This window comes from Phaseolus vulgaris, chromosome 7 (assembly GCF_051622355.1).
Source record: "Phaseolus vulgaris cultivar YP4 chromosome 7, ASM5162235v1, whole genome shotgun sequence".
Taxonomy (NCBI): domain Eukaryota; kingdom Viridiplantae; phylum Streptophyta; class Magnoliopsida; order Fabales; family Fabaceae; genus Phaseolus; species Phaseolus vulgaris.
Window position 1 is genome coordinate 57,798,045 of NC_143504.1, and position 22,283 is coordinate 57,820,327.

Here is a 22,283-nt window from a genome sequence, read left to right on the forward strand (position 1 = left end):
GACTAAAGTTATCATTTACAATAGAAGTCAAATTAATGATTCAGAAAAATACACTTTTTAACAAAAAATAATTAATTGTGATACTGATTTATATCAGAATTAATTTTATTGTCATTATTAAAATAATGAAATATATTATTATATTAATTTAATGAAATTTATATTACAATTATATGTAAGGTAGGAAATTGATTATTTCGTTGCATATTCTTGTCTTTAAGATTCTCATACCATATCAGGAACCATTTACAAAATCATATTTTTAATTAGTTGGTAATATAAAATATATAGTATTTTTCCCAGACAAATTGTAACTTGTAATAAAAATGTGGGATAAAATAATTTAAGAGAAAAAGCTATACTCATTCAACATAACATAATTGAAGGATCAGTAAAACTTACAAACTCTCATAGTCAACAAAACAACTTATAATAAAAAATTATTGATAACTACAAGAAAAACGCGAGATTTTTTCCGTATGTAATTTTTGGCGCCATGGAGCGGGAATCAAAATCCGTATGTAAACTGTTTACATACGGATTTTTTCTGTATATACAAATATTAGCACCATAAAATAAAATTAGCAATGAATGGGATTCGAGGCTAGGTTCCTTCAACAATCCTTAAGCAACCAAGTAAGATTTAACCACTACACTAAGCAAATTCTTTAGTTTTATTATGATTTTTATTATACTTATTATTATTAATAATACTAACAATATTAATAATATTAATAATTCTAACAATATTAATAATATTAATAATTCTAACAATATTAATAATATTAATAATTCTAACAATATTAATAATATTAATAATTCTAACAATATTAATAATATTAATAATTCTAACAATATTAATAATATTAATAATTCTAACAATATTAATAATATTAATAATACTAACAATATTAATAATACTAACAATATTAATAATACTAAAAATATTAATAATACTAACAATAATAATAATACTAACAATATTAATGATACTAACAATATTAACATATGAATCACATTTAATTTATCTATAATCTACTTGAATCTAAACATAATTTATTATATTATCTATTAGTATGAATCAAATTTAATATATGTCATACTCATAGTCATCATATTACCTATTACATTAAAATCAACTATCATATTAATTATTATTTTACGATCATATTGACTTAATTAAGTTCATTATAGGTAGTTGGTTTTACTTGTGTGTTATAGTAAAGAATATTGTCAACAAATAATATTATCTTTTAACATAAAATGATGACTTTTACATTAACTATTAATTAAATCTCTAATACAGATTACTAGTTAGCATATCATTATAGTTTAAACTATATTAATTATTCCATAAATCTATGTAAAAAGTTGTTACTAAATAACCCTTTCTACTAATATATAAATCATAATGACAAAGTGATTAAATAATTTATAATTTAAAATATTTTAAAAATTATACATTATATCAATTTTAATCTATGTAAGTAAATATTTGAAAATAAGATTTTTTTTATCGACAAAGAATAAAAAAAATTAAACAAAACATTTTAAGGATATTTCAATCCTTATACAAGAATCTCAAATCAGAAAAGAAGTGTAAGATACAAGCACCTATATAGCCATCTAACAAAAACTTCACAACTACCTATAATAACCTATATTTGAAAATAAGATATCAAATAATTTTATATTAATATATATATATATATATAATATGAAAGTAAATTTAAATTTAACCATGAGTTTTAAAAAATTAATGATTAAATAAAGAAATATATTAATCAATATATATATGTATTTATAGTATTAAAGTTATATTAATATTATATAATTTCTTCCTTTTTCTCTCTATCTATCTATATCCGGATAAAAGTAATATTACTCAAGTCAAATAAAACTACTATACACACACAATAAATATCTAAATGTATATTTATATCAAAATTAATATTAATAATATGAATATAATATTGATAATATGAATATAATATTAATAATATGAATATGAATATTAATACTAATAATATTAATATTAATAATATTAATATTAATAATATTAATAATAATATTAATAAATATTAATAATAATATGAATATTAATACTAATAATAATAATATTAATAATAATAATAATAATATTAATAATAATATTAATAATAATATTAATATTAATAATAATGTTAATATTAATATTAATAATAATGTTAATAATAATATTAATAATAATATTAATAATAATATTAATAATAATATTAATAAATATTAATAATATAAATATAATGTTAATAATAATATTAATTATAACATTAATAAATATTAATAATATAAATATAATTTATTTTATTATTATTATTATTAATAATAATTATATTAATATGTATAAATTATATTAATATGTATAAGTATAATAAAAATGATAATATGATCAAAGAAATTAATATTAATTATAACATTATTTGGGGCTTGGGTTCGAGTCCTAGCCAGTGCAAAATGCCTCTAGGATTAATAAAAAATATAGATAGTGATAAATAATAATTTGTAATAATGAAAAAATTTAAAATAAATTTTTTACATTACATACGGATTACATACGGATAAAAATCCGTATGTAAACCTGTTTTATATACGGATTTTGGGTCTTACATACGGATTTTGACTGTATGTAATTTCAATTTTTCTTGTAGTGGATGACTATACTTGATTAATAATTATATTAGATTACATGTAATCTACGATAAACTATTTAATAGATATCCCAATATACTTTAATATATCAACTTTTAAATCATAATCTCATAAAATATATTGATAATCTAATCATACATAATATACTAAAAATGTAGTATACAATATTTTATCTATAATAAACTATAAATTAATACCAAAGTGATTTTTCCATAACTTTATATTTTAATTATAACAATAAAAAATATTTTTTAGGGCTTTGATTTTTATTACGGAATGGAGACTGTTTCACCAAACACGACATCAATAAAAAAAATGTTGACTTATTAAAAAAAAAACAATAAAATGTAACATTTATAATTTTAATAAAAAAAGTTATTTCTAATGCCATGTTTTTACTTTGTCAACTATTGATGGCTATTGTAGCTAATATTGAATTACAATAAGTATTACAATACAACTGACAGAAAAAATGATAAGAAAACACCATGGCTGAGTTTAAGGTCCAGAGACAAAATGCAGAAAACGGCAACAAAGAAACTTGCAAAGGTGATTTTGGTGTTGGCAGACACAAGTTGATGATTGAATCATTGAAAATTATCCTTTTCCAATCAAACTTATTAGTTTATATATTATTATGATGCGTAAGATTGAAGCAAAATCTTAGAAAAAGTTATCATGGTATTTTATTGTCTAACTAGTTGATCGTATCACATGAAATATTCTCTTAAGGCAAACTGTAGGTAGGTTCAGTGGTTCATAACAATTTGACTTTTCATTAGCTGAAATAGTTAGTAGCATACCATTGAAAAATCTTTAGAAAACCATATGAAACACCTATCACATGTGATAATAGGCCTTTGAATAGTCATTAAGAAATAGGGTAAATTCTTTCTCCCTCTTCAGGTCAAAGATCAAAACCGTGTATATCAGCACTAGTGCAAATGTTTCAGAAGCTATGAAAATAGTTTTGGTATTGTATAAACTATTTTTAACTTTTTCTCATCTTTTCCAAAGATGTTAGCATGTTAAATGAAAATACTTTCACTGTAATTTCTTTGACTATAAGATAACTTACTCATAAATATTTACATCAGCACTTCTCTGGTGTTTCATTATGTGTATCTCTTTTTTTGAGGTGAAATCTGCACTTTTTGTAATAGAATTTAATACGTTGTTTACACATGTATTCTTAAGATTATTTTATTCTATGCCAATTAAGACTTTTACCTTTCCTAATAAAACTTTCTTTAGCACCACTAAAAAGCCTTCTATTTTGCCGGCATTCTAACTGTTATAATATTAGTTTAATGGCACAATCATGGAAAAAGATAACCAAAAGAGATAGTGATGTTTAGATAATTAAAACTATATATATAAATCAGTTGACCCTACCCAAATATACACGGTTTATATAAACTAAGGAATGATGCATCACAAACATTTCAGAACTCAGAATTGGCCTTCAATTAATCCCTTTTTGCTGACCCTTCTTCATCTTGTCTAAAGTTATTGCAAACCCTTCAAAAATCAAGCCATTTCAAAGTTCAAAACGAAATATGCAGCTCCCTTGGTTAGTCAAATACCAATATGCAGCAACACTCTTGGTCACCATTGCCCTTACCAAAGTTACCTGTTTTCATTTCAATTTCCCTACCTTCCAACCACAGGATGAGTCTAATCTATTGCTGCACAAGAATGCAAAAATATACTTAGATGCAATCCAAGTAACCCCTGATATTCGTGGTCCTATACATAACTATTCTGGACGTGCTTTCTATAGAAAGCCATACCAACTTTGGAAACAGAAGAAGAACCAAAACCAAATAGCTTCCTTCAACACCACTTTTGTGCTCAACATCACTCCACAAACTACCCCTGGTGGTGAAGGTGTGGCCTTCATCCTAACTTCAGATACGACTCTCCCAGAAAACAGTGATGGAGAATGGCTTGGTATTGTAAATGCTACTTCCAATGGAACTTCACAAGCTGGTATTCTAGCAGTGGAGTTTGACACAAGACACAGTTTCACAGAAGATGGCCCTGACAATCATGTTGGTGTCAACATAAACAGCATCAACTCCATCCAACAGGTTTCGTTAATAAACGCTCGGGTCAATCTTTCGTCAGGTCAAGATGTCAAATTTCACATTCAGTTCTTCAATGGCATAATATCGGTTTTTGGTTCCATGAATGGAACTTCTGAAGATTCTATGGAGACCCTCTTGGTAACTCCACCTCTTAATGTATCTTCCTTTCTTCAACAAGAGGTTTACCTTGGTTTCTCTGCCTCAACAAGTAACTACACTCAGCTGAATTGTGTAAGATCGTGGGAATTCAGTGGTGATGATATTAGAGATAATGACAAAAGTCTCTTGTGGGTTTATGTTACTGTTCCAACAGCGATTGTTTTTATTATCATTGGTGGGTTGGTGATATTTTTCTTGCGCCGGAAAAAGAGTGGCCATATGGAGGGGCCAGAGGATGCATATCCAAGGATAGAGGATCAGATTCAATATTCCTCTATGGCTCCGAAGAAGTTTAGGCTAAAGGAAATAACAAAAGCAACTGCTGGATTCAGCCCTCAAAACAAGCTTGGACAAGGAGGGTTTGGAACTGTGTATAAGGGGCTATTGGAAAATAAGGAGGTAGCTGTAAAGAGAATCTCCAAGAACTCACGCCAGGGGAAGCAAGAGTTTGTGGCAGAAGTGACAACAATTGGAAGCCTTCACCATAGAAATTTGGTGAAACTCACTGGTTGGTGCTATGAGAATAGAGAGCTCCTCCTTGTGTACGAGTTCATGCCTAATGGCAGCCTAGACAAGTACCTCTTTGGTGAAATATTTTTTGGTAATTGTGGGCTTGAAGGAGGGTATTCTCTGACACTGGATTGGGAAACTAGGCACAGAGTGATACATGGGGTGGCTCAAGCACTTGACTACCTTCACAATGGGTGTGAGAAGAGGGTTCTCCACAGAGACATCAAGGCCAGCAACATAATGTTGGACTCAGATTACAATGCCAAGTTGGGAGACTTTGGATTGGCTAGAACAATTGAGCAGAGAAATGAAACACATCACTCTACAAAAGAGATTGCAGGCACACCCGGGTACATGGCCCCTGAAACCTTTCTGACTGGAAGAGCAACAGTGGAGACAGATGTGTATGCATTTGGGGTTCTTGTGTTGGAAGTAGTGTGTGGAAAGAGGCCAGGGAATGTGTATGCACAAGATGACTACAAGAACAGCATTGTGTATTGGGTGTGGGATTTGCATGGGAAGGGAAAAGTAGCTGGTGCTGTTGATGGAAGGTTAAAGAAGGAGGAGATTAAGGAGGAAGAGGTGGAGTGTGTTCTTGTTCTTGGCTTGGCATGTTGCCATCCAAACCCACACCAAAGGCCATCCATGAGAAGTGTCCTTCAGGTTCTGAATGGGGAAGCAGCTCCACCTGAAGTGGCTAAGGAAAGACCAGCTTTTATGTGGCCTGCTATGCCTCCATCCTTCAAAGAAGCTGAAGATAGCTCCCTCATCCAGGGAACACTCACTCCTTTCACTGAAATCACTGGAAGGTGATGAAATCTTCGTGGAGACCAAAGCTAGGAACTAATCTAGATTATCCTGGTTAGTTGTAGCTTTTGAACCACTCTTGGATTCACATCTTAGCTTTTCTTTGTAAATACGTAGATAGAAGATAAATGCGTTGTATCTTGATATATATATATATATATAGGTATATTTGTACACAAACTTGTGTAATCTCTGTGTCATTCAATCATGTATATAGGTGGTTGCTGCATGTCATTGAGCTCCCGGCTCCAACATGTATTCAAAATGAAAGTGTTTTTTTATAATTGTATGATCTCCCTTCGTGATGAAACATTTGCTTGTATAGTTCAAAAGTGAGTTTAATCCTGTGGGATGCACCAATCCTATTTGTTCCACAAAGAATTCATCCACTGGGCATGCCGGGGAGACGTCAGAATAGAGGAGGAGGATGGATGAGGAGGATTCTTGGATTTGGAAAGGCATAGAATAAGTTGCGTTCACGTTCAAATCCGCAGACAAAATACTTAAAGAACAGGTTTAGGGGAATGCGAGGGAGCTACACAATCATCTTCACATGCACAACATGGAGGATTATGGAAGACAAAATAACAACTAAAGCAAACTTGGTTAGATGAGGGATTTGTATGACTACCATTATATGACATGTGGAGTCGCTTGGCTCGTGTGGTCTAAGTGTTTTGAGTGGATGGGGTGACATCGACGGAGCATAAGGAGCCAAAAAAACACTTCGATAGCTTCAGTCACAAGGAAATTTTCACTTTGGCACAGATGAAGACTTGATCATGGATTGTGGCTAAAATGTGTTTTTCGTATTCAGATTGGCTTTTAGGTTTTTCAGTTGTTGTAAGCAAGTTAGAAGGTATGAAACTTAGGTAAGTTTTTTTTTATAAGGGTTGAGATATTCCTAAAATATCTCTTATTTATTCATTATTTTTTTATCGATTAAAAGATTGCATATATAATTGAGTATTTATACTAAAATTCTAATTACTTTTATTCATTATATATTTGTTTAGACATTTGATGTTATATATATTGGATTTGTACTTTCTTTTTATTATGTAGACGAAATTATTTGTTCGTTTACCATCTTACCGTGAAGGAAATTATATTGCTACTTGATTTCATATTAAGAGATATAATCTTAAATGTGTTGATGTTGTTTGGCCGGTCAAAAATAATCATTGGTTATATTTTGTTTAGAAGAATATTATAATTATACTTTCTATATCAGATATCAAATTCTAAATATCTTTCTCAATATCTTATCTTCTCCCTAACGTGATCTTATATTAGTGAAAGTATGCAATGATGGTGAAAGCAACTTTGAATTGGATATGATGAAAATGTGGACTAGATTTATTTTGTATTTAGTCCAGAAAATACTTATGGATCAAGTTAACCCACCTCATATAAAAAAAACCTCATATAGAAAAATATGGATGGATTTGGTTGACATAAGAAATATTTTTTAAATTAATAAAAAAAAATTTAATAAAATTTTGAATAAATTTAATTTTTATTTATTAAGTTATTTTTTTTCTTATTTAGATGAATTAATAATAAGATATTCTGAATTTCAATCATACTAATAAATTAAATAATAAAATATTTCATTAAATATATACACTTCATGATTACTATTCAAATTTAAAAAATAATATATTTGATTACTATTCAAATTTAAAAAATAATATATATATAAATAATATATAATAATATTATATTTAAATTTTGTTATCAAAATGTTTAAAGTTTGAGTAGTACATTTAAAATTTGATAAGTATTGAACCTAAACAATCTATGTATTTTAAAAAAAAAATTATTAGATATTAAAAAATTATTATCAAATTTTGTGAAGTATTATGAATTGAAGATTAAAGATACTCCATACCTTAAATAAAAAAAATATATTTAAATTTTTAAAAAAAATATTCAAATTTATCACAGTGACACAGTTTTCATCTGAAAGTTAAATCTATATTTTGGATTCTACAATATTCTAGATTTCACAATCTATACATTGAAATCTATACAAATTTGGACTGATTCAATTTGTCATCCCTAAAATTGAATTTTTTACTTGGTAAATATTGTTGTTAAACATTCACATTCGAGACAGTTCTACAACTAAAAGTAAAAAATTAATATTCTTGTTGGAGAATCTGAATTAAAATCTAAATATTTTATTCGTGATAATTTGGATTTTGTTCATTTGTTGATTTCGAACATTATAACTTTTAGTTTTCATAAAAACATATTAAAACCCTAAATGAAATGAGAAATCGTAATTTGTAATACTATGTGAATAAGTTTAGAAATTATCTTGTATATTAATCAATATATATTGAATGCATTTCTTTAATTCATGCATATTAAAAAGTTAAAGAAGTTTTGATTATGTAATTATATACAAAGTCTGACCCTTAGTAAGAAATGTTTTAGAATCTCTTATTTTGGAATGAGATATGGAAAGAACAAAAGTTGGCGAGATAGAAGATAAAGTTTTCAATTATTTTGGCTTGCGAGCATGTACGAGCACACAAGCACTTCAAAACAAGGGAATAGATCTTCTTATACAAAAAAAGCGTATGAGATTTTATTATATTATATATTAATATAATTTTGTTAAGAAAAATTATTTATAGGTCAAAATCTGTATAAATAGAAATGTCACATTGATTTTGCTAAGACACGTTGATTCAATAAATGAGGGATTGAAAAAATGTGCCCAAAATAACTCGTTTTATGCTAACGTGTAACATTTCATGTAAACTTCAACGTCATTTCAAGAATGAGAAACATCGATGATTCACGTACCTTCAAACGAGAGGCAAAAACGTTCTCCACTTCAGAAAAAAAAAACGAAATGAAAAATTCTTTATCACCAAAGAAAAATTCAAACACGAAGGGAAAACCATCAGAAAAAAGGATCATTGCATCAGGAAATCTCAGACGACCGTCGTGAGAAATTGTAAATCCGAATTCATCACATGGTTTTCAAGAAGAACAAGAAGAATCAAAATTGAATTGAAGAAACAACAACAAACATTAAAGTACCGAATAGAATCCTGAGCGGCATATCATAGTTCCAATCCTTCGGATTTCGATTGAGAGAGAAAACTGTGGAGAACGATTCAGGGAAGGAATTTAAAGGGGAGGGAATGCATAGGGTTCGTATTCATGATTTTTTCACCCTTACTCTTTTTTATTAAGGCCCAACTACAGTTTGGGCTGTCTCTGGGCTCATGGGCCTTGGTTTTAATCCTTTCTTTTTCCCTTTTACTACTCAAAACACATTCACTCCACATCTGTATTCATATTTTTTATAATTATACTATTTTTATGAATAATTAATTAAAAAAGAAAAATATTACAGTTTAATATATATACACATTTTTAAAATATTATTAACAAAATTTAAAAGAAATTTATTTAATTATTTTAAAATAAAAAATTATTTAACTATTTATTTTATTAAATAAATAAAATATTTTTTATTCATTAAAAGATTAAATTATTTTTACTACTGTTATCAAAATTTCAGCATTCAAAGAATAAATAAACAAATCATTTACCAATAAACATTCCATCAAGGTCGACAATTGATATTAATTCAATGAAAGCTCAGATGTGACTGTTGTACCAAGGCTTTGATATTAATTAATTACCATTTGATATATATACTGTGAAACTAATCAAAACAATATTTCATAACACTTGTGTAAATTATATTTTTCATTATTTGAAGTAAAATATAATTAAGAACTTCATATATAGATTATTTAAAATGTATATATTAATTAAAAATTTAAACAACGAGGTTACGAACTATCCTATAAATGTAGCAACTTGTCTCTGGTTTATCCTAAAAATATACCATAATAATGGACAAATATGTTTTTTTTTTTTTTTTATGGTTTGTACATTGCTTTTCCCTTTTCTAGTTCGATGGTTTTAAATATCAATTCAAATCAAATATTCTATTTTTTTAAAAAAAAATACAATATAGAGCAAAATATAAATCGATTATTAGTGTACACATGTTAGGTTGTTTTTAGTTTCTAACAAATTAATTTGGAAGTTAAAGAATTTAAAACATAAATAAAAATCTAAAAATTCAACAAGATGAAAGGTTAATTCATAATAACTAAACAATTTCTCTTATCATAATTATTACAATTCATATATAAATTTGAAAAATTAACCAATTCAATCAATTAACCAATTAAACTAGTCTTATGAATCTAAACAAAATATCATTTAATCTAATCCGTATTTAATTATCAAATCAAGATTCAATCAATTCATAATTTGATTTCTAAAATAAAAAACACAAAATTACAATAATAAAATGCAAATCCAAAATTAGAGAGAAAAACAGATACAGAGCCTTAAATGATTGGTGTAAAATATAATTCAAATTGTTTGATCCTGATTGTTTGATCTTGATTCTATGAATTGATCCCAAGAATTAGTTAATTGATCCCAAGAATTAGTTCTTTATGAATGAAAAAAAAAACACACATAAAAGAAAAAGAGGAAAAAATAATTTTAAAAAATAGAAAATGTGAAGAAAATAAATAAATTTTGAAACTAAAAAACTAAACAAAGTTATATATATAATATCAAATAAACTTGAATGTAATAAATATTGAGTGTAAACTACAAAAGTCTAGGTTAAAGTAAGAAAAAATTATTTGCAACCAAACTCTAGTGGTAGGGTCGGCATGATCGACAGCCTGACTTTGCATCATATCCAAATCGACTGACACAATCAAAACCATTACGTCTAAACAAGGATTAATTAGACTAATCAACGACCAAACACTAGGTAATACACTCCTAACACTTGATCTAACTCCCTAATCTGGCCCAATAACAAATGGTCCATAATAATCATATAAATAGACACAAATTCTAAAAATCAGATACGTCATCATACAATATTAATAACACCGAGTCTCGAATATCGAATTCTCATTTAAGCGTTGTTGGAGTACCTTTTACAGTGCAATCTGATCCCGCAACTAGCAAGAAAGAGGAGCGGAGGAGCGAGTGTAAGTTCAATTAGGAGGAAGGAGCAAGGTGCAGACCGACCGACCGAGGAGTAACTTGAATTGTTCTCTTGATTACAACTTCGTTCGAGAACACAAACTTTAAAAGAGTAAAAGATAGTAGATGAGTTGAAATTTGGCAAACATTATGTTTATTTTGATACTCCAAAAATATATCCAATGAAATTAAAATCAATAAAAAAAAACTACACGTTTTCTTTTATTAATAAATAAATAAATAAAAATTAACATATCAAATGTGTCTCAACCACCCTGTACAAGTAAAAAAACATCTACCCTAACTTACAATCTATAAAACATTACAAATCGGCATAGACTAATATATGTATAGGCTTGGTAATGACTATTAGTGCAGATTAAGCAGCAAATAGTAGAGACCAATGACACGTAGAAACAACCTTCAACCTATATACATAATTGAATGCTACATCACATTTATCACTTGTGTAGGTATTTAACAAATCTTGATTAGTTACCAGCTTTGGTCTCCCAAACGATTTCATCATCTTCCAATGATCTCAGTGAGAAGTGTTCCCTGGATGAGGGAGCTATCTTTAGCATCTTTGAAGGATGGAGGCATAGCAGGCCACATAAAAACTGGTCTTTCTTTAGCCACTTCAGGTGGTGGTGCTTCCCCATTCAGAACCTGAAGGACAGTTCTCATGGATGGCCTTTGATGTGGGTTTGGATGGCAACAAGCCAAGCCAAGAACAAGAACACACTCCACCTCCTCCTCCTTAATCTCCTCCTTCTTCAACCTTCCATCAACACCACGAACCACTTTTCCCTTCCCATGCAAATCCCACACCCAATACACAATGCTGTTCTTGTAGTCATCTTGTGCATACACATTCCCTGGCCTCTTTCCACACACTACTTCCAACACAAGAACCCCAAATGCATACACATCTGTCTCCACTGTTGCTCTTCCAGTCAGAAAGGTTTCAGGGGCCATGTACCCGGGTGTGCCTGCAATCTCTTTTGTAGAGTGATGTGTTTCATTTCTCTTCTCAATTGTTCTAGCCAATCCAAAGTCTCCCAACTTGGCATTGTAATCTGAGTCCAACATTATGTTGCTGGCCTTGACGTCTCTGTGGAGAACTCTCTTCTCACACCCATTGTGAAGGTAGTCAAGTGCTTGAGCCACCCCATGTATCACTCTGTGCCTAGTTTCCCAATTCAGTGTCAGAGAATACCCTCCTTCAAGCCCACAATTACCAAAAAAAAAATCACCAAAGAGGTACTTGTCTAGGCTGCCATTAGGCATGAACTCGTACACAAGGAGGAACTCTCTATTCTCATAGCACCAACCAGTGAGTTTCACCAAATTTCTATGGTGAAGGCTTCCAATTGTTGTCACCTCTGCCACAAACTCTTGCTTCCCCTGGCGTGAGTTCTTGGAGACTCTCTTTACAGCTACCTCCTTATTTTCCAATAGCCCCTTATACACAGTTCCAAACCCTCCTTGTCCAAGCTTGTTTTGAGGGCTGAATCCACCAGTTGCTTTTGTTATTTCCTTTAGCCTAAACTTCTTTGGAGCCATAGAGGAATATTGAATCTGATCCTCTATCCTTTGAAATGCATCTTCTGGCCCCTCCACATGGCCACTCTTTTTCCGGCGCAAGAAAAATATCACCAACCCACCAATGATAACAAAAACAATCACGGTTGGAACAGTAACATAAACCCACAAGAGACTTTTGTCATTATCTCTAATATCATCACCACTTAATTCCCACGATCTTACACAGTTCTGCTGGGTGTAGTTACTTGTTGAGGCAGAGAAACCAAAGTAAACCTCTTGTTGAAGGAAGGAAGATAAATTAAGAGGTGGAGTTACCAAGAGGGTCTCCATAGATTCTTCAGAAGTTCCATTCGTGGCACCAAAAACCGATATTATGTCATTAATGTATTGAATGCGAAATTTGACATCTTTACCTGACGAAAGATTGATCCCAGCGTCTATTAACGAAACCTCTTGGATTGAGTTGATGCTGTTTATGTTGATGCCAAGATGATTGTCAGGGCCATCTTCTGTGAAACTGTGTCTTGTGTCAAACTCCACTGCTAGAATACCAGCCTGTAAAGTTCCATTGGAAGTAGCATTTACAATACCAAGCCATTCTCCATCACTGTTTTCTGGGAGAGTCTTATCTGAAGTTAAGATGAAGGCTAAACCTTCACCACCAGGGGAAGTCCGTGGAGTGATTCTGAGCACAAAAGTGGTGTTGAAGGAAGCTATTTGGTTTTGGTTCCAAAGTTGGTATGGCTTTGTGTAGAAAGCACGTCCAGCATAGTTATGTATAGGACCACCAATATCAGGGGTTACTTGGATTGCATCAAAGAATATATTTGAATTCTTGTGCAGCCATATATCAGACTCATCCTCTTGGAAGGTAGAGAAATTGAAATGAAAACAGCTAACTTTGGTAAGGGCAATGGTAACCAAGACTATTGCTGCATATTGATATTTGAAAAACCAAGGTAGTTTCATATTTTTGTTTTGAAACGGCAAAGAGTGCCTTGATTTTTGAACAGTTTGCAATAATTTTAGACAAGGTGAAGAAGGGTCACCAATTCTGAGTTCTGAAATATTTCTGATGAATAGTTCCTTTGTGTTATATAAACCATGTATTACTTGGGATATTTTTATTATTTTAATTATCTAAACCTCATTGTCTCTTTAGGTTATCTTTTCCGGAGAAAATTCTTTGTTTTTGGTTTGTTGATTAAAAAAAAGAAGAAAACCATGGATGGTGATGTTATACCATTAAAATAATATTATAACACTTAGAGCGAAATAGTAGATTTTTTCTCAGCAATGATAGATTGAAAATCTCTTACATTATACAACCTCTAATTAATAATATAAAAAAAAATATTTATGTTATTTTATACAAAAAATAATAATTTTTTAAGCAAAGAAAGAGAATTATATACTAGGAAATGTATATTTTTCTTTCTTAAACATATTCATCAGAAAAAGTTGGATATGGATTGAGTAAGAAGGCATTGAAATTGTAAAGAGTTTTTAGTTTATGTTAACATTGCTAACATCTAAGGAAAATAATGGAAAAAGTTAAAAATAGTTTTACAGTATCATAAACATTTTGTATAACTTCTCAAAATTTACACAAGTGCTTGTGATACCATAATTTTAAATATTTATGCATGCACAGAACTTGATTCCAAATGCCAAAAAATATATACATTATTTTGATATTTGACCTGAGGAGAGAGAGAGAGAGAGGTATTAGAAAATTATTAAATAGAAATTATTTTTATAAATAATATATAATTAGTTATTAGATGATTAAATTAAATATTATTTTATAAGTTTAAAAAATATTAATATTTAATTAATAAAAAATTATAAATAGTAATTTAAAAATAGTTTATAAATTTTTATTAATAATATAAATTATTTTAGATATCAATATTTTTTAATTTATAAAATAATATATAATTTAGTTAATATAGTAACTATTTTTCTATTTTTAAAATTAATTTTATTTAACAATTTTTGGAGAAAGAGTTAATCCCCTATTTCTTGATGAAACTGTAACGGTTTTTCAAATGGTATGCTACAAACAAAGCCTTTCAGTTCATAAAAGTCAAGTCAAATTGTTATGAGCCACTGAACCTACCTAGAGTTTGCCTTAATAGAATATTCATGTGATAGGATCAACTATAATTGGAGAATAAATGACATTTTCTATGCTTTTGCTTCAATCTTAGTGATGATAATAATATATAAAATAATAAGTTCGATTGCAAAAAGATAATTTTCAAAGACTCAATCATCAACTTGTGTTTGCCGACACCAAAATCATCTCTGCAAATTCTTTGTTGCCGCCGTTTTCTTCATTTTGTCTCTGGACCTTAAACTCTGCCATGCTGTTTTCTTACATTTTTTTTATTGTAATTCTTATTTTAATTTAATTGTACAGATAAAGTGATGAACTTTTATAGTAAAAAGATCATAATAATTTTTGTTGGGGTTGGTTGTTTGGTCACTTTTTTTTTTTTAAATACTTTAGACTTTAAGACTCATTCAGAAAAAGTAAGACTCTTTCACCAATTTATTGACGTTTGTCACAGTTTTCCTGCAAAAAATACTCCGACGAAGTAAGTGTTTGGTATTCAAAGTGTATCTTACTCCTTTGTAAATTGTTTACTTATAATGTTTGATCATGGATCATCTTTTGTGATAATCCGAATCTATCAAATATAAGTATTAACTGATTTTTAAAGAAGTTTCTGATTTTTCATGACATTACTCAATTTTAATTCGTAAAAAAACCTTGTTTCTTAGGAGATTTCCACGACTGTCTTAACTACTCTTATGTATTATATGTTTTGAATGCTTTGAATGTGTTTCCAAACTGTCAGCCATCACCAAAATCGACTGTTGTGACTCATTCCATCATAACAACCAGTACATTAATATTTGCTACAATAGTGATAGATGATTCACAAAATAAAACTTACATGACATTGGAAATAATTGTTTAATAAAATTAAAAAATTTATATTTTGTTGTATTTTTTAATAAATCAATATTTTTGTTTATTAATGTCATGTAGGGTGAACACAAGAGGTGTCCATTGCATAATAAAAATCAAAGCCTCTAAAAAATAATCTTTATTGTTATAATTAAAATATAAAGTTATTCAATCTCATATAGTTTATTATAGATAAAAAGATTGTATGCTACATTTTTAGTATATTATGTATAGTTATAATTAAAATCAATAATATAGATTATCAATATATATTGTTTGAGAATATGATTTAAAAGTTGATATATTACAATGTAGTCTGCATATAAATATTAATCAAGTATAGCAAAACATAAATTTGATTATAAGTTGTTTTCTCTTAAATTATTTTATCCCACTTTTTTATTGCAACTTTCTGTGTCTTATATACAAGTTACAAGTTGTTTGGAAAAATTACTATTTCAAGTGAGAAGATGTTAATGAGATACATGAATGTTGTAAGAATGAGGCCACACTGAAGCACTTCAAAAGAGTGGAATGAATCTTCTTATACCAAAAAAGTGTATGAGATTTTCATAATGATGTTACCGTTTACTTTATAAAAATATTATATTATATTAATATAATTTTGCTAAGAAAAATTATTTAAAGGTCAAAATCTGCATAAATAGAAATTTCCCACGAAACAATTCATTATTTTCCCAGAAGCAACTTTTTTTTTGTCTAGTCAATGTATTGGACAGGAGGAAACAATAGCATCATGCAAACAAACAAAACAAGGTTCTTTCTCGGAAGCCTAGTGGTGAATAGTATTCATACTCAACAAGAAACTAAAAATAGACGGTTTTCTAACGTTATAAAGACAAATATGATAAGCCAGTTTTCTCATATTATATATATATATATATAATACATAGAAAAAATATGTTGATAGTTTACACTTAAAAAATCATTAAATAAAAAATAATTTTAAAAATAAAACTAATTAATTATTATATTGATTATATTAGATATTATTTTAAAAAATAAAAAATATTGAAATTTAATTTTTTTAATATTAATAAATAATTTCTAAATAATTATTTAATTAATTATCAATATTTTAACTATTAATGTTAAAATATAAAGTATATAACAACTAAAATCTATGTGGCGAATTATATATCAATTTTATAAAAAAATATTTATTAATGATAAAAACTACTTTAATCAACAATATTTTGTTTAGTGTCTAAAATAATATATAATTTGATCAATATAAAATTATTTAGTGTTTTTAAAATTAGTTTTTATTTAATAATTTTCTTGTATTATTAATTAAGAATATAATTGTTGAACATTTCTTCCTCCACCCACAATTACTGCTCATAAGTCAATATGGTACATGGAAGTTAAGAAGATTAAAAGATTAAAACATAACCAAGATAACCAAAAAGTGGTTTAGTATACTTATGTTAAGAATTGTGTTAAAAATGATTGTGTATCAAGAATTAGGGTAAATCACTGTAATGAGGGTGTATCCTTCTTATTGTATAGACAATCTATTATTAGAGAGTTGGGGTGAATCACTATAATGATGATGTATCATTCTTATTGTATAGACAGTCTATTATTAGAAGATCTTATGTTTGTTTTGAAAAAGTTTCATGTTCTATTCAACTTCTTATAATATTTAAATGTTACTTTATATATATATATATATAGTTTATTCTTTTTTACTGATAAAAAAAAATATTTTTGATAAAATTTTCAAGAAACTTTATATCTTGATTAATTGCATTTTTTGACATTATAATTGTAATGTAATTTTTAGAAGAACGAAATAATCTCACTAAAATTGTGGTAATTAAAACTGAATGTATAGATTCGGGTAGAACAAAAGTAAAAAAAAAATTATGTTTTTATGTTTTGCTCTTACTATTTTAAGTTTTTTATATTTGATTGATGTACTTGTGATTTTATTCTTTTTATCCTTAACTCATCAATTGTTATAAAAAACTCTCTTAACGATCTATTATAATCAATAAAAAAAAATTAAAACACTAATTTATTTTTTTATGATCTATAACTTATTTTTCTTTACATCATATAATAACATTATCATGTAATAATGGGTGTGAGATCCCCTGCACAATAAAGAAAGATAGGATAGAAGGTCACAACAATTTAAGCAATCCTGCGCATATTGCATTACTGATATAAATCTTATATCCTAAATTTTAACATTGTACAACTTTTATAACATGATATAAATTTCTCTGTAAACTCTTGCTGGAATGATCTTTTTGGTTTACATAAAAAGGCATGAAAACATAGAATGATTCATCATCTCCCACTTTTCAGTTGTGTTATCGGTTCACTTTGGGATACTGTTACTTGGAAATTGAACCCTTCATTGAGAACAGAAGCAGTGGCTGGCCATGTGAATGCAGGTTGCTTAACTGCTACAAAGGGATGAGATGCTTCCCCTGTTAGCACCAGCAACACAGTTCTCATTGATGGCCTCTCATGTGGATTAGGATGGCAACATGCTAACCCTAACTCAAGCACACACTTGGCTTCAGCCTTATCAAAATCATCATTCAGTCTCAAATCCACAGCATCAGTTATGCTTTCTCTGCCATGAAGCTCCCAAACCCATTCCACAATGCTGTTACAACATCTAAGGTCCTGTTTGTGTTCAGCCTTTCTGCCCCCACACACAACTTCCAGCATCAGAATACCAAATGCATAGACATCAGTTTCAACTGAAGCCCTTTGGGTGTGTAAGCTTTCTGGCGCCATATACCCTGGTGTTCCAGCAATTTCTCTAGTTGAGTGGTGAGATTTTTCACTAAGATGAATGGTGCGAGCCAAGCCAAAGTCTCCAAGCCGAGCATTGAATTCTGAATCCAACATCACATTGCTTGGTTTTATGTCTCTATGCAGCACTCTTTTATCACTTCCGTTGTGAAGATAGTCTAATGCCCGAGAAACCCCACATATAATAGCCACCCTCTTTTCCCAATTCAGAGTTGAATCGCCTCCAGAAGTTGGAAAAATGAATCTGTCTAAGCTCCTATTGTGCATGAGCTCATACACAAGGAGGATCTCACCCTTTTCGTAGCACCATCCTATTAACTTCACTAGATTTTTGTGATTGAGATTCCCTATGGTTGTGATTTCTGCTATAAAATCTTGCTTACCATGACGTGAATTCTTTGAAATCCTCTTCACAGCAACATCTTTGCCGTTCAAGGTGCCTTTATAAACGATCCCGAATCCTCCTTTCCCAAGCTTGTTTGATGAGTGGAAACTCCTTGTGGCTGATAAAAGCTCCTTCAGCTGAAATTTGTGTGGCGCATTGGAAGAGCTTTTAATTTCAAGCTCTATTTTCATATCTTCCTCCACCCCTTGTCCCTTTATATGGTTTCTTTTCCAAAAGCACACACTAGCAAGCACGCATACTCCTCCAACCCCAACTATTGGAATCAAGATCCATAACCATGTCAGATTTTTTTTGGGATTCTTCTCAATATCCCTCCAGCTAGAGAAATACCATGATCTTACAGAGTTAAGCTGGGTATATTCTCCCGTGGAAGCTGAAAATCCCACAAAAACATCATTTGGAAGATGTTCGGAGAGATCAATATCCTCCACTAGCACTGGTGTGCTCGACATCAAATCTGATGGAGAAACAAAAATGGTCATTTTGTTATGATTAGCATCAAAGTAAACAGTAGCAACAACATCCATGCCACTAGAGAGATTAACACCATGTGGTCCAAGAGGTTCTTGTTTGGTGGAATAGATGTTCTTTACATCCACCCCAACATGGTTGTCATCACCATCTTCAAGGAAACTTTTCCTTGTATCGAACTCCACTGCAACTATGTTAGTGACCCCTGTGCTTGTTGAGTTGACAATACCAAGCCATTGGCCTCCACTGTTAAGTTGAAGAGACGTATCGTCTGTCAATATGAAAGCAAGTCCCTCACCACCAGGAGAGGTTTGAGCAGCAATGTTGAAAACAAAAGTTGAATTGAATGAAGTTTTCGTGCCTCTTTGGCTGTCCCTTAACTTGAGTTGTTCTTTATAGAAGACCCTGCCAGAATAGTTTGTGATAGGACCACGAATATCAGGGGTCACTTGAATGGCATCTAAGGAGATTTTTGAGTTCCCGTTTAGCAATAAATCTGCTTCATCCTGTGGTTGGAAGGAAGGGAAATTGAAATAAAGGCTGCTGGTAACTTTGGTAAGAGATAAGATGATGAACATGCTTGCTGCTAGTTCATGTTTGGCTAACCAAGGGACCTGCATATTCTATCACTGAAAAATCCAATACTGGCCTTGATGTGGAGGATTTCTGATAACTTCAGACAAGGTGAAGAAGGAGCACCAATTTTCAGCTCTCAAATGTATGAAGCTTCAAGTTTGAGCTCTCAATTATTTTACCAAGAGAAAATTCAAATAAACTCTTTAATCGTGTAACAATCTATTACTTTTTCCTTCTCCGTATTATTCATAATGAAAGTTTAATAACTACCCACTTAAAAATAAATATTTTTTTGACGAATCATTTAATCGATCATAAAAAAAAGTAAAATGATTGACTAATAACGTTTAGTGAAAGGTGTATTATGATTTGTTAGTGGCTTACGCGTATTGGTACTAATCCTTTCATGGTCGAGAAAAGTTTCTTTGACCACGTCAACAGAAAAAAATAATTTAATAACTGCTTATAATAATATTTTAAAGTAAAATTTAAAATTAAGATAAATAAAATATTAATTTATTAAAATATAAAGTGTATGTTTTTCCTGAGTTAACTTAGAGCACCAAGTCAAGTAGATATATGACACCGAACCTACCTAGAGTTTGCCCTCACAAAAAATATTTGAAGTTATAGGATAAACTAGTTATTCATTCATAACACATTGTCCATTCTGACTAAACATGTGTATAATAATAATTCAAAAGAAGAAGTTTTGAGCTCTATTTATAGAGTCATGGATGACATAGGGTTAAAATTTTAAAGATTAAGTACAAATCACTACTAATCTTTTCCCTCCCTCTATAACTTTACTTCATTTTTGTATAAAAATTGTATTTTATTTGCTCAACCTAATTAAATAATTTTAATTAAGTCAAATAAATAATTATATTATGTTAAATTTATTTTAACAAACAGAATATTACGCCAATTCATAAAACTAATAACGGCAATATCAATAGATTAAAATGTCACACTGATACGTTTAAAATAAGAAAAAAAATATATTAAACTTTGAAAAGGTCATCTGGTGTATTTTTTTTAAATTGAAAGACTTATTAAGCAATTTATTAAGAGAGAAATTAAATTTAATCAAAATAAATAATAGGACAACAAATTTAACTAAATCTAAGAATTAAGATGTAGTTGTACGAGAACAAAGACATTACATACATGCATACATAACATATACACGTACCTATACCTACAGAGGTAGGCCTGAACTTAAATAGTTTATGTTACTCCAAAAGGTATAGAAACTATTCCTCTTCACTTTTGTGATTGGCCTTTGGGCTTTCGGATTGGGTTGGGTTTGTAAGTTGAACTGGATCAATCAGATACTTCGACTTCTTTTCTCGATCTCCTCTCACGGTTGGATGTGTATACTTACAAGTCGCTCCGATGATAAAGTTAGAACCAGTTTGATATATTTATCAGATAAAATTCACTCTATTTACCTCTTATACCTCTTAGACTGATGTTATATTTATAGTGTTTTCTTATTGGAATCATAACCTATTTGAACTTTTCTTTTTATACCTAATATCGTTTTAAACACACTTATTAATTTGAACCTTATCGCACCTTATCGCAATGGAATTTGCTACGAACCATATTTATTTTATATATATATATATTTATGTTTAACTTTTTATATATAATTTTATTTTCAACAACAAAATTAAACCTAATACAGTATATAGTAGGAAACCATCTTTCTATCAAACTCCTTAATTCATTATTGGTAGATTGATTATTATTAGGGACAACAAAACGACAAACATTTATAGTTGTTATTTTTTAAGGACACCCTAATGACGTAATAGTGGACAAACCTTTAAACTCTAGTTTACATCTAATCTCCCTAACCTAGCTGATGTAAGGTTGACCTAAAGTCATTAATAGTTAATTAATTGGGCTTTCAAACTTGATTGGGTTTGGATCATAAACTTGTTTAATGGGTTTGGGCTTATTTCGGCTTAAATGTGAAAAGATGGGCTATTTCTTCCTGCACCTCCACAGTTTCTTGCTGCCGCAAATTGACTTGGTGTAGCGAAAGTTTGGACATCAATAAAAAAACAGATTTTTTATGTTATCGATAAAAGCAGAAGCTTGTATCTGATTGGGATATGTAACCATTTATTCAAAAGAGACAAGGAATAATATTACTAATCTAGACCAAGCGATCATAAGAACA

General features: G+C 29.5%; 3 protein-coding genes, 1 long non-coding RNA gene and 1 other non-coding gene across 5 annotated transcripts; 1 reads left to right on the plus strand and 4 right to left on the minus strand.

Moving 5' to 3' along the window:
* Positions 1-4,088: 4,088 nt before the first annotated feature.
* Positions 4,089-6,540, plus strand: LOC137830647 (putative L-type lectin-domain containing receptor kinase S.5). The gene has a single exon (XM_090305423.1). The coding sequence runs from the start codon at positions 4,248-4,250 to the stop codon at positions 6,258-6,260; it is 2,013 nt and encodes a 670-aa protein (XP_090161549.1). The 5' UTR covers positions 4,089-4,247; the 3' UTR covers positions 6,261-6,540.
* A 2,509-nt stretch (positions 6,541-9,049) lies between these two features.
* On the minus strand, positions 9,050-9,416 carry LOC150026019 (uncharacterized). Its single transcript, XR_016523528.1, has 2 exons — positions 9,315-9,416; positions 9,050-9,103 (listed from the first exon to the last, which is right to left on the minus strand). It is a non-coding gene; the product is annotated as an uncharacterized LOC150026019 (long non-coding RNA).
* On the minus strand, positions 9,170-9,254 carry LOC137830798 (small nucleolar RNA Z161/Z228). The gene has a single exon (XR_011084271.1). It is a non-coding gene; the product is annotated as a small nucleolar RNA Z161/Z228 (small nucleolar RNA).
* Positions 9,417-11,510: 2,094 nt separating the features above from the next.
* On the minus strand, positions 11,511-13,903 carry LOC137830649 (putative L-type lectin-domain containing receptor kinase S.5). Its single transcript, XM_068638108.2, has one exon. It carries the CDS (start codon positions 13,824-13,826, stop codon positions 11,835-11,837), a length of 1,992 nt encoding a protein of 663 aa, XP_068494209.1. The 5' UTR covers positions 13,827-13,903; the 3' UTR covers positions 11,511-11,834.
* Positions 13,904-17,999: 4,096 nt separating this feature from the next.
* Positions 18,000-20,316, minus strand: LOC137830650 (putative L-type lectin-domain containing receptor kinase S.5). The gene has a single exon (XM_068638109.2). It carries the CDS (start codon positions 20,131-20,133, stop codon positions 18,160-18,162), a length of 1,974 nt encoding a protein of 657 aa, XP_068494210.1. The 5' UTR covers positions 20,134-20,316; the 3' UTR covers positions 18,000-18,159.
* Positions 20,317-22,283: the final 1,967 nt, after the last annotated feature.

Bases quoted from the DNA above. Each gene is read 5' to 3' on its own strand.
- LOC137830647 (XM_090305423.1), top strand. From the start codon at position 4,248: ATGCAGCTCCCTTGGTTAGTCAAATACCAATATGCAGCAACACTCTTG.
- LOC137830649 (XM_068638108.2), bottom strand. From the start codon at position 13,826: ATGAAACTACCTTGGTTTTTCAAATATCAATATGCAGCAATAGTCTTG.
- LOC137830650 (XM_068638109.2), bottom strand. From the start codon at position 20,133: ATGCAGGTCCCTTGGTTAGCCAAACATGAACTAGCAGCAAGCATGTTC.